The 13,107-nt window shown below is 44.7% G+C and overlaps 1 protein-coding gene across 1 annotated transcript in view; it reads left to right on the forward strand.

The window, feature by feature from the left end:
- The first annotated feature begins 9,125 nt into the window (after nucleotides 1-9,125).
- Nucleotides 9,126-13,107, forward strand: part of LOC129386303 (membrane metallo-endopeptidase-like 1) — a 33,543-nt gene continuing 29,561 nt past the window's right edge. Inside the window, exons 1-2 of the mRNA XM_055074129.1 lie at nucleotides 9,126-9,353; nucleotides 11,049-11,192. Of these exons, the coding sequence (XP_054930104.1) occupies nucleotides 9,213-9,353; nucleotides 11,049-11,192 (285 nt within the window). The 5' untranslated portion in view covers nucleotides 9,126-9,212. The remainder of the gene's footprint in view (nucleotides 9,354-11,048; nucleotides 11,193-13,107) is intronic.

The raw sequence follows: 13,107 nt of genomic DNA on the forward strand, positions 1-13,107 counted from the left end.
CTACCTCGGGGTGGACAGGCAACTTCCGCACAAACGGGCTGGTCAATACTGGAAGTAGGCCTACGAAAGTGGCAATAAGACTAACAACAGGAGTCTAGGAAGGCGCGGAAACGAGTGTGGCCGGGCCGGTGCAATGCCCTGAACGAAAAGTAAGGGTCACGTAACTGAGGAGACAATGATGTTGTATGTGAAAATGAGGCAAATAACTGTGAATAAGTCAAGTCACCTTGAATAATCACGCATCCGATGTGAGCGACCAGAAAACTCTAGTGGAAGGGTTGCCGCAGATCCCTCACCGTATCCATACTGGAGACGCCAGCGTCACCATACGACGTCCTTCTCGTGCGTGCCATGCTGAGCAGCAACTCGTTCAGCGTGAGTTCGAAACGCTGCAAACGAAAGACGTCATTGAACCTTCCTGCAGTCCCTAGGCTTCAATGCTTGTGCTAGTAAAGAAGCAGGGTAGCTGGCGCTTCAGTGTAGGCTACCGTCACTTCAACAAAATCACGCAAAGAGACGCCTACCCTCTGCAGTAACGCCCCCGACTGTCCCTACGGGTCTACCTACCTCTCCTCCATCGACCTACCTTTAGAATACTAGCAGATTTTTGTAGGGGCCCTGTACTGCGAAATGACCATATTCGTTACTCTCCATGGAGTTTTTCAATATAAGGTGATGCCTTTCAGCTTGTGTAATGCCGCAGCATCGTTTTAAAGGATAATGCACTCTATCCTTCTTGGCTACAAATGGTCCACATGCCTTTATTATCTAGATGATGTCATAGTTTTTTCACCGACATTTGAGAGCCACCTCACCGGCCTGTCGGTAGCTCTTTATTCTTTAGGATGAGGACGACTTCATATTAACTCAGCAAAATGCATTTTGCCATCGTGAAATCATTTGGCTTGGCGACCTTGCCAGGGCTCGTGGTGCGCAGCCTGATCGCAACAAAATTCTTGCCCTCAAAAAAGTAGAAGTTACGGCCGCAAGACGAGGCATCGTATGCGATAGCAAATTAGTGGACAGATAGTTATACAAAGTAAGGATGTTAGTTTTATTGGGCTTGTAAACTTGTAAACATAGGCATAATTAGTAAACTAACAAGCATGGTATCACGTGCAGACAAGCGAACATGAACACATCTCACTCGGTGACCACGATAACTCGCGTCAGAATGGGGGAGTGAGGAAGCTCGGCAGCAACAGCGAGTGAAATGACATTCATGCTGCGTCTCGCACCAGCGTAAACTAAACCGCGTAAAAACTGCGCGGCGGACTCTTGTCCCCCTCGCAGATCAATTTCAAGATAGCGAGGCCACGTCGGGCGCGTGCGGCCGCCCTGGCAGCCCGTAGTAGAACGCACCACCCTCCCTAGCCTCACCCCCTATACTTGTACGCGACTACATCCTTCGTTCGTATTCCACACGGCACGAGCTAACCATAGCCTACAATCCAGAAACAAATGGGCTTACCGAGCGCCTTAATCGCATGGTGACCACGATGTTTTCTATGTACGTTTCTTCAGATCATCCTGATTGGGAAAGCAATTTGCCTTATGTGACATTCACGTACACCTCGTCCAGCCACGACATCGCCGGCTTTTTTTCTTTTTACCTGTTCTTTTGACATGACGCCCTTTGATCTCTCCAGTCATCAGCTATGTGCGCTCCTACAGAATGCGCCCGCGATGGTGCTGCTCGCGCTCAACTAGCTCGACAGATTGCACGGGATCACCTTTCTTCCTCGTAGATATCCCAAAAGGCCCGCTATGACGGTCACCACAGAACCGTTCTCGTCTCTCAAGGCTTTTGATTTCTTTCCGCGCATTCCGGCTATGTGGGCCCATCGGAGCTTCTGTCTCACTACACTGGCGCCTACAATGTTCTCCACCAGCTCAGCGATGTGAAATACGAGATGGCCCCGTGGACAATAGCGTCGTCACTTTCCCTACCACCTAGTAATATCGGGCTTGTCGCCCGTCTGAAGCACTACTTCTCCTACGACTACCCTTCTCTTCACCCAAACTCCGGGGTGGCACTCCGACCGTCGAGGGTCATATGTTACTATCCCTTCCCGCACATAGTATCCTGGATAAGGCGCCAACAAGGCGATGAGGACGACGATCAAAGAAACACTCGGGTGTTTGTTGCTCCGCTATGTGGGCTTCCCCCTTTATATATGCCTCAACACATTACCCTTTTGTCTGCCAACTCTTATCCCCGTCCCAATATATATATATATATATATATATATATATATATATATATATATATATATATATATATATATATATATATATATATATATATATATACATATATATATATATAGCACGTGAGTGGCTTCCCACACTAAAGGCACAAACACTTCTTTTTCAATTTGAAACTCCGTATGTTTGCGCAATATACGGCGACAGTTGCCCCACTTAGCGGTCGCTCACAGTGTTTGCCTGCCACGAGCACTATAGCAAGCTGAGGCGCGCCGCAATGCCAAAGCAACGGTGATAGAAACAGACACCCGGTGTGTTACCACGCCCGCGTCAGCGGCTGTGGTCTAGGCGGTAGCGCGGCGAGATTGTGAGCTATGTCGGCAGCAACAACTGAACGGCGTGGTATCCCGACGGGACGCCGTAGGAATAATACCTTCCATTCGCGCACAGATGCGATCAATGGCCGATTTCGGCGGCAAAATGGTATTGTTGCGTGCCATGGATGGCGGACAGCTGGAAGATGTCAAGGTTAAGGCAACCGTGGCGATGTACGGGATAAAAGGTGCGGCCTCAATCCCTTTTTCGAGGGCAGCGAGCTTGATTAAGCTCGTGGCGTTACTGGCAGCAGAGATCATTTGAACGTTGGCTGGCAGACATTGGAGAAGGAAACTCGCCTAGTGGTTACGGGTGTTTAACGCGAATGTTAGGTCGTTAGCTTTGGTGCTGGTTAGTAGCGTTCGCTCCCAATCTTGGGCTGGGCGTCTTAAGGTAGTTCTTCCTGTATTATAGTTCAGGTTGCAACAAACTCCACGGCCAAAATTGAAGGGGCACTTTCGCATTACTTTCTACGTGGATGAATGAGAAGGCATTGCGACCACCGCGTGATACCTATGCTCTTTCGTTAAGTAAGTACATGACCGAAACGTTTTCACGCGTATGTCGCATCCTTTTTTACTTACTTGACATAGAAGCCATAGCACACATTGACACACATTCCTGATACATGATTGTTCACATGCAACTAATGTGAGTTTATGTTTTCATTTCGAGGGTTTTTGTGATGTAGTTGACGTACACACATGGCATCCTCAGTCACAAGGTTTGTCATACGAAAACGGCGAATCTGGCTTTGCTAGATGATCTTCCAGGATGTATGTGCGATGTTCGGAGGCTACATATCGAATGTCCAACCACCATCACTAGGGGTGCGTGGTAGAGACACATGATTCATTTACATGATTGTGAAAAAATTAGCGCATTGCAATTTTACTCACTTGCCGGTGCCAAAAGCACTCGAAGTATTCCAATATTTAAAAAAATTGCTATTTTGGCAGTCGCATCACTTACCGTATTTTCATGCACAGCATTTGAAGGCCTCGACCAATACAATGTGCTTTTAGAGAAGAATGTTGATTGATGTCCTCTAGCTCAGCTAAAGAGGAAAGCTTTACTGTCACCAAAATTCTACAGAATTTTTGACAAAAATAAATAAAAGTGGGGAAGGAGTTTTGAACTCTAGTGAACATGTGCTGATGTTTTCAGATGTGGTGTTGAAAAAACGCTGGTCGATTTGGCATGGAATGACACACCTGCAAGTGCTTCTGTGCCATTAGCAGAGTTGTTCAGCAAAAACTGCATTTTACATAAGTTCATAGAATGGTTCATTTTGCTTGCTAAGATACATGAGTAAGAATTAACAGGTGTAAGTTCCCTTAAATTTAAAGTGCAACAAAAGCTCTCCAGTAATGGCAATGATGTGCCTTTCATGTTTGCATGAAACCACATTATTTTTGTTGATTTCGCTATATTTTGTGGCACTGAAGAAAATTGAAACGAACTCACACAAGGAATAGTTTTGTAGTATTCCAGCACGTCACTAATAGCTGGTTTCATATAAAAATCTGAAACAGTCCATATGAACAAATCGCTCGATGTGGAATGACTTCAACAGCAATGCAGCATAATAAGCTCGTCCCATAGCATCACTTATTGCGATTGCCATCTTTCAAAAATAGATAAGGTTTACTAAAATTGGCACACCGTTGAACCAATAAATAAGGTTTGTACGGAGTTACCTTTTTTCAGTTTTACAGATATTTTTTTTTTAAATTTGCCTGTGCCAGGTAGCATAATTCTTTTTCTTGAGCTAGATTATTCAAAGGTGGACATTACTAGCACAAGAAATGGAAACACATTCAACTGATTCTCAGAAATTTACTAATTCCTTATAATATTCCGGCACATACTGCAGTTTACAAATTGTAGCCAGCTAGTTTGAAAGACGTATTCACTTGAAAATAATTTCCTGGATGACACCAGTTTCGAGATTTTTCCATAAATATGAGACAAAATACATGGGCATTACAGTTACTTTCGTGCTTTAATGCGCAACAGTGCGTTTTGTTAAAAAAAAGCAAGTGCAACAACAGTGCATTTCTAGTCTGGTGGCATCTGTCTCGTTACTGGTGTCGTTCTCGAAATTCATTCTGAGTGCACATACCTTGTAAAATTACCTCTACAATGCGCAAAAAAATTATGAGGAAGTGACTTTTTGTTAGCTGAATATGCGTGTTCATTTCTCGTACAAGTAATGCTTGGCACCCTGTATCTAGAATTATGCAAGCTGCAACAGCCAGTCTTTAATAAATTATATGAAACTTAAAGATAACCACCCCACATATCAGAGTCTCAGGGAGTGATGTGAGCTCAAGCGAATCGTGCCATGGTTATAGTACCTACGCCTACCTAATAGAGAAAGCAAGTGCCTTTATTTAGTCTTCTTATTTAAAGTCATGTCAGTCTGCTTGTACATTTATATATATAGGCATTTATATTTTACGATTTATTTTTGCAAAATGTGTTTACTTGAGCGCCATACGGCCTACATCTTTTAGTATTCAATTTTGTTATGGTGTCAAGCCGCAGAAAGTTTGTACTTTGCAAATAGTTTTTAAGAAGTTTATGATGTTCTCAAACTACAAATGGTTGTACATTTACACACATGTTTGGTTACTAATAAACACTTCACCCAGAAAAATGGTTTTTGTCTGCATCTGTCCAGCAATCTTGATTTCGTGAAGGACCATTCACTGTGACAATTGTAAAAGTAATTGTAAAAGTGGCGTAACAGAACTGCTAGAAGCTTTACAATATCGTTTATTACTGGAAATCTAGGAGCATACTTTTGAGCTCAGGGTGACCGTGTCCTGCAATACCAAAGTGCCTTTATTTATATTTTGCCCCTATCCTCTCCCCGCAAACATATCAACGTGACTCAAAGACAATTATGTGCAACACAACATAGCTGAGCAGTATTTTAAGAGAAGTGCAGTTTTAAACAGTGCTAAATGCACACTGGGGCATAAAGGGCTTTCAACACAATTGGAGTGTTGACATTCAACACAGCTGCAACAATATTTCAAAGGACTTTCAATGATGAGACTAAACAAATCTGCAACAATGCTTCAATTGGCTTTCAATTTGACATACAACACACTTCAATGATACCTTAGTGGGCTTTCAATTTTGAGATTCCACACATCTGCAACAATGCTTCGATTGGCTTTCAACATTGGAATGCATCATATTTTCAACAATACACCAATCATCTTTGAAACTGAAAAGCCCCACTGGTGTTTTGACAGAATGTCGCGGACGAATTATCAACCATTTTCGACAACTTCCTCAATAATGTTTCAACAATTCCCCAATGATCTTTCAAGGTCATTTGTTGACGTTGAACCCTGACGTTTCAATAACCTTTCGACAATTTCCTGTAAGGGATTCCTAGGCACAATACGTGGAGAGGAATTCCCCGAGCAGTAGCAAGCGATCACAGATTTAAGAACCCTTGTCGAGTACTTTGAAGAGAACATCGACTTTAACCCAAGCGTGTTTAGGCGCATATTATCTCTTGTTTACTTCCGAAGCGACGTCCTCGCGAAGTATTTCTCGCCAAGCCGCGCCAACTAGCTTGTCTTGGTGCCATCGGCACAGGGGACAAATTCTGCAGGCCCTACATGACCACAAGGCACTCTGATTTTCTTGCACTATCTCGGCGATACAGAAGACGCATTACTGGCCAAGCCTCACTACCGATTTTATTCACTGCGTCACACCTGTCGAACCGAAAGCCCTGACCAATGGCAGTGAGGCCAAAGTGGGGAAATTTTTCTTCGAGAACATCGTGCAATGACTCGATGCTACAGATGTACTGATCAAGCATAGTGAAAGAGCTCTTACGTCGGGGCTGACAAGTAAAGCTGAAACACCGACAGACCAGTCACCGGAGGATGATCGCCTAGTACCCGCAAAATAAATTGTCTGGCAAAACGCCTAAGACGCTCAACCACATGTTGGCAATGTACGTCTATGTCGAACTGAAGACGTGAGATGTCGTCATTGAATGCCTAATCTTCGGTCGCAACTAGGCAGTGCAAGAAGCAGCGCATATGACGCCATTCAAGCTGCTTTACGGAGGGAACCCGGCGACGAGGCTTGGCGCTATGCTACCACCCATCACCGACGAAGACAACCTATATGTAACCGTATGTCTCCAGCGCGCCGAAGGCCCGTGCCGTCGAACCCGCATGCGCGCCACACACCAGCAAGAGACTGACAGCCAACACTACAACCTTCAACAATGCTATGTGGAATACCAGAGTAGTGACTCTGTTTGGAATTGTACTTCGGTACACTGGCGGGTTCGAACTGAAAAGCATGATGAACTTGAAAAAGGGGGTACCAGCGAAACACAAAGGACGCGCACACTAGCGTCCGTCCTTGTCTCACACCTCTTCCTTGTGTGCGTGCCCTTTGTGTTTCGCTGGTACTGGCTTTTTCAAGTTCATCATGCACGAACTTGCCCAAGAGCTTGCGCTAATAAACTGAAAAGCACCTTCGAAGTTGTTTCCGACCATACAAACCACTTCGACATATTGGCGCACTATACAGGTTCTGCCAGACGGCATTACGTAATAACAAAGTTGTCGCGCGCGTCCTGAAGTCGTCCACGTGGGGCGCCTCAAGCAAGTGATTCTGTGCTCGCTAACAACGTGTGAGACTTCATTTTATTCATCTCTTGCATTTGTTTTTCTACCGGGGCTTTTAATTTCGCGCATTCTTGTTAAGCATTGTTTCGGTGCTTTCTAAGAGGTCACAGTGACACGCATTTGTGCTATTTTTTCTGGGGACAGCATTTTGCACGTTAACGACGTAATGTTGCCACTGAGCGCAAGAAGCGCGTACATAATTGAGAACTTACTCAAATGTTATCGTTGATTCTGTCAGCTGGTAATGTTGTCTCCGTACCTCGAGTAATCTGATTGTTTGCATGACACAAATAGTATTGCACTTTCGGAAGGTAGGCGGGCACCAGCAATTACACTAGAACCACGAACTAGCGATTTATAAAAGCCAGCGCACTTAACGTGCAGTTATTTTAACAATTAACGTATGCGATCGCCGCTACCATTGTTTTGACGTACACAGGTTCACCGCATAAGTTCTCAGTTTCGTGATTGGCGTCCCGCCATTGAGGTTAAACGTCACTAGAACGTGACATTATTGTTTTGAACAAATTGAATGGAACAATGTACGGTTTGTTTATAACAAATTATCTACTTTTGAGCCTCAAACACCGCTGAATTGCCATAGCATTGCATCACTTAAAGCAGGAAGGAAAAATCGATGACTTTAACTATCCACCATTTATTGAACAAAATAAAAACAATAAAAACAAATAGTTAGACAACCATACAAAGTTAGTATAGTAGTTTAATAAGCCGTATGAACGAGTAAACCTTTGCTTACTAAATAAATTAGCAGGCATCGCGCCACGCGTGCAATAGCGGACATGAAAGCATCTCACTCGATGACCGCGGACACTAGCTGTTGAAACGCTGACGGGAGAAAGACCGGCTCCAGTAGCAAGCGAATTCTCCCTCGCGCTTCTTCTCGCATAAACGTCAACTATGCGACGCACGCGACTCTATAACCCTTCGGCGCGCCTGAACTCTACCCATCGCGGATCGCAATCAAAATAGTGACCACGCGGCTGCACTGAGCCGCACCATACGAAGCCGACGCAGCTTTGCACATCATAGATGCTCTAACTAAACCAATTGACAGGACTACAATGGCTGCTGTTCTTAGTGCACGAGCCGATTTGTATGCATCGCGTGCTTTGATTTTTAATATAAAACATCCTGGGTGATTTCTGCAAACATTTAGGTTCCTAAATTAACATTTTTCCTCTTTCGCGTTAAGATAATTTAACTAATCAAACAAGTGCCACAAATTTCACTCAATGTAGTGGTTGTTACTTCTGTGTTTGAATGCATCTCGGTTATTGGTCAATCTGCAATTTTTACTAACACATTTTATAAGTAACTCCTTAAGGCACATATTGACCTTTCCAAATAAGACCCAGTCAGGTTTCAAGGCACATCCACTTGGACAGAATTTCCATACTGGCAACTGTTGTGAAAAACAGGCAGTAAATTACGATGTTGTTCGACGATTCGGGCGAACTGCGTTTCTTTGCAGTGAGCTAATTTAATTCCTGGAAAGCTATTGTATTTGGGGCGCATTTTATGAACATTTATCTTAAAACTGGTGTCATTTTCAAAATTAATTCCAAGTAGCGGTGCCCTGAAACCTCGCCAGCCACAGCTGGTACATTATAAGAGTTGTCGCAGAGATAGTTAAAATCTCAGCGAAATTTTCTTAATTCATCAATTCATACAAATTTCGATCGTCAAAACAATGCCTGCTTCTTAAGGTAATTGAAGTCAAGGATCCGCCTTGCTCTGCAGGCTAGTGGCAATTGGCAAATATTTCGTTGACGCAAGAAAAAGAACACCCTATACATCTACCCCGTCTTTCTTACGAGTTGTACACCTCTTGACACAGCGAGCTTTCCTGACTTGCCCACGGACCGGTTCTTCAAAGCTTGGCGGGAGGCCGCTGCAGCCGCCATTCACCAAGCTTGGGCGGACACAACGATGCTGCTACATATGGGGACCGAGGCGAACGCGGCATACCTGCCCAAATATAACACGATGTTCATCCTTCCATCAGCACTGCTTCCCAACTTGCTTTTCACTGAAGGTCCTGCTGCCTTCAACTACGGTAGCATGGGCATGGTGAGTATGCGTGTCAGTAGATGGGATACTCGCTACTTTGTGAGTTGTGCAAAAATTGTGCAAAAAAGCGCGATTTCTGCAGTTTCCGCGTCACTTTCTTGGTGTTCAGGTATACCATGTTAAAAAGGCGAAATAAATGGTGGTATATCTATTCAGGAAACACATAACAAAAATAAATAGGAATGCGTAAATAAACGTCACAATGCCTTTATCATTTACCCTTATAATTAGCTGCGTGTCCGCACTTATGAATACGAATATAAGTGCTCCAATATGAAACGATTTTGGCTACAGAGCAGTGGTATTGTTGTTTATACTTCCCCTGAAGAGGTGTCAGCATTCCCGGCTCTCTGCAGCTGTATTAAAATTTCAAACAGTAACGTGTTGGGGCCCTATAAGGTAAAACTATTCCAATATGTTTTTATTCTAATCTCCTGATGTCAAATTTGCGTAACCACCGACGCAAGGACCGGGCGGTCTCCCGCAGCGTTGTCTGAACAGACCAATCAAACGTTCTCCTAGTTCATAGGAGGTCACTTTTCTTTGCTTGAAAAACGAATAACATTGCCTACAGTGAGCGGCCTGTCGTATCTAATGGGCTGACAAGAGGCGAAGAGAATGCTCAAGTGGAGAGGGATTCGACGGGGCAGAGCCAGGGCAGTGAACATCGATAACCGGATGAAGAAGGTGTTGCCGGCGTCTGCGATTGGTCCACTTTCCTTACTTAGCTTGCAGTGGCTAGTCGAAAATGGCGGAAGCATGCAACGGAGGCTTAAGAATGACGCTAAAACGGATCCTCAGCAAGGAAGAGTTGGCAGAACGAGGTCTCTAAAGTGCCGAAAGTGTTTGAATACGTTACGCGGCTACGCAAGATGGTTTATTATGCCCAAATAAACCCATGCTCTCCGGCAGGTGCGAGTAGCCAGCGCCTTACCAAACGGCGGCAGCCATCTTTTATTCCTTTCAGAACGGGGCAGCCTGTGGCTATTCAGAAGAAAATTCAGTTTTGTTCGGCATATTAATGCATCTTTAATGCGTACACGTCACTTTGACGCGGTGAATTTTCTCGGTTTTGTGGCGTCGCGTGACAGGCAGGTGAAGTGGGTGCAGCCCGAAAACTTTTGACCAATAGCCGTGGGCTAATGGCGAAAAGGCGTCGAATCAAAAATAATTGTTTTCCAATTTCGGTCAAACCACGCACAATCAGTGCGTATACATCATATCAGATGGAGAGGTATCGCGGTTTTCGTCACTTCGCGTGACAGACAGGTGAAGTGGGAGTGGTCCAAAAATGTTTTTGACCAATCGCGGAGGGCTAACAGCAGAAATGGAATAAAAAAGTTTGGAATAGTTTTACATTATAGCGCCCTTGGAATGCTTTGACAAAGGGATTATTGCGGAGTCTGAGTGGCAGAACTGTAATTGCTCGTAGACTTCAAGGACGAGACAATTTTCTGACTCCGTGATTCACGTCATACCGCACTTCCAGCGCTGTTTACAGGCTGATGGCCAGAAGATAATGCCGCCGCAGCATTTAACCAGTAATTGTTTAGCGAAAGTTCTAGCCTCACAACCACGTGGCTGCTGTTATCTATACTGCTGCAAAGAGCCGTACGCGGATGCTATAACCATTGTTCGCTGTTCAAAATTATTTAACATTGCCTATGTCCTCTTTCTTGCTCGTTTTTTTGCGAGATTATGGCGCACGAGATGATGCATGGCTACGACGTCGACGGTTCCCAGTATGACGAGAACACCAAGCAGCGGCATTGGTTCTCGCCTGAATCAACCGAGCACTACGTGAACTGGACGCTCTGCTTGCGGGAATACCACAAGAATGTGAGTGAACTACCTCGCAACGCTGGCGAGAGTACCATCGCAGTTCGCGCTTGCAGTGAGCTCGCTCGTACGCAAGCTTGGTTTTCAGAAGTGGCACAGTATTTCTGACGATGGAGCTTACGCCTTACTTAAACCGCACAAAGTGAAATTAAACTACTTTAACCTCGATTGCTATTCTGTTCAATTTACCCCTTATATCAAGAGCCTAAAGCTTCCACATAGATGTATTGGAGGAAGCTATTTGTTTGTAGGTTTTCTGGATGATCTGAATAATTTTTTAGGCATAGGTGTGTTAAGTCACATGGGCAGGGAAACTTGGTGAAAAGGACGCCCAGCAGTATCATCTGGATAAAGGTTAGCTACGGTGGCTGGAAGCATATATGCCCCGGACGTGTGGCGTGCGATCAACCATGTCCTTTATGGCTGATTTATTGCGATGTCATTTTAGTTTTAGCACGCGTTGGTTGGTTCAGTGAGCGTTAACGTATGTGTTGTGGGACTCAGCCGTGGCCCTCAAGAGAGACAACTCGAGTCCGTCATTCCTGAAGTGTCATCTTACGGTGAGCCCAGGAAAGATCTGACAGCTGACGTTCCGAGCCCACCCACCACGCTCGCCGAGGGGCCGTAGCGTTAGGCTGCTGAGCGGCCGGTGCATTACCGTGCACGGCGGCCTCATTTCAATGGAAGCCTAATGCGAAAACTCTCGCGAACATTGACTTCGGGGCACTTAAATGAACCCCAAATGCTCATAATTATTACTGAGTCCCTGATTACAATGCATCTACTATCATATCAGGTTTTAGGCAGGCATAACCCCAGTATTTATTATTGGTAAGTTTTGAGCGCGCGGAAGATAACTCGGACCGTTACGTGCATTCCAGTTCATTTGATAGCTTAATCATCCCTAGTAATAAGAATACTACCGAAACCATTCAGTGACGAATTATGATCGGGTGTGAATACATGTGTGAAATATACATACATTCACGGCATGGTGCTTGAGACTCCACTGAAAGCAAGTCAAGGTGGTAGAATGGCTTTTTTGGCCATTTTATCATGAGTTATCGTAACTACAGAGTAAGTAAATATTTGGATATTGTAAAGTAAGTCAAGCTGTGCTTCTTCATAAAAAGTGTTGAATCACCTGCTCGATTTACACTCAGAAGTTATTTATCGGCGGCAAGCATTTGAAGAAAGAAAAAATATATATATTTTCAGGTTGCTACCGACAAGCCCTACGCCAAACGTCGCATAAAACGCGGTAGCGCCTGTACTAAAGCAGTATTCTGTAACTATGCCTATCACGTGGAAGTAAAAATTGCAGTAATTTAGGTTAGCAGAATGTTCAACATACCCTAAGCTTAACGTTTGTGCTCTATTTCTTGTTACCACTGCACAAAAATGGCAGAGATAAGTCACGTCCACAAATGTGGCCGCCGTGACTGAAGGGGATAAGGGGTGGAAAGTATGCACCACTAACGACGGCAAGTGCGGCGCAAGGCCTTTTAGAATACACCCGGCGCTCCAGTTAAATGCAGCGCTAGACGCGACGTCGCGCCAAATTAAATGCCTCAAGGCCTAAAGCACAATGAATGCGACCAATTCCCTTCAAAATATGTGACTCACGCCTACTGCGGGCTTGATATTTTTTTACCTCGAGGACAACTGATTTAGGACAGGGAACCGGGTGATACACGGCTCCCATGCTGAATGAAGCTCGCCTCTCTACCAATACAGGCTTGTATTTTCGGTACAGCACATTAGATGGGGAGCAGCCGCCGATACTTCCTTTCTTTGTACAGGGTGTTCGAGAGATAGGCCAATAAATTTGAGGCAAACCGCTGCCACGTGATCGCTAACAGCCACAGCCTCTGTTCCACGCGAGTCGTCTCGTAGTCCGGCATAAAATCGCTGG

Source organism: Dermacentor andersoni, chromosome 3 (assembly GCF_023375885.2).
Source record: "Dermacentor andersoni chromosome 3, qqDerAnde1_hic_scaffold, whole genome shotgun sequence".
Taxonomy (NCBI): domain Eukaryota; kingdom Metazoa; phylum Arthropoda; class Arachnida; order Ixodida; family Ixodidae; genus Dermacentor; species Dermacentor andersoni.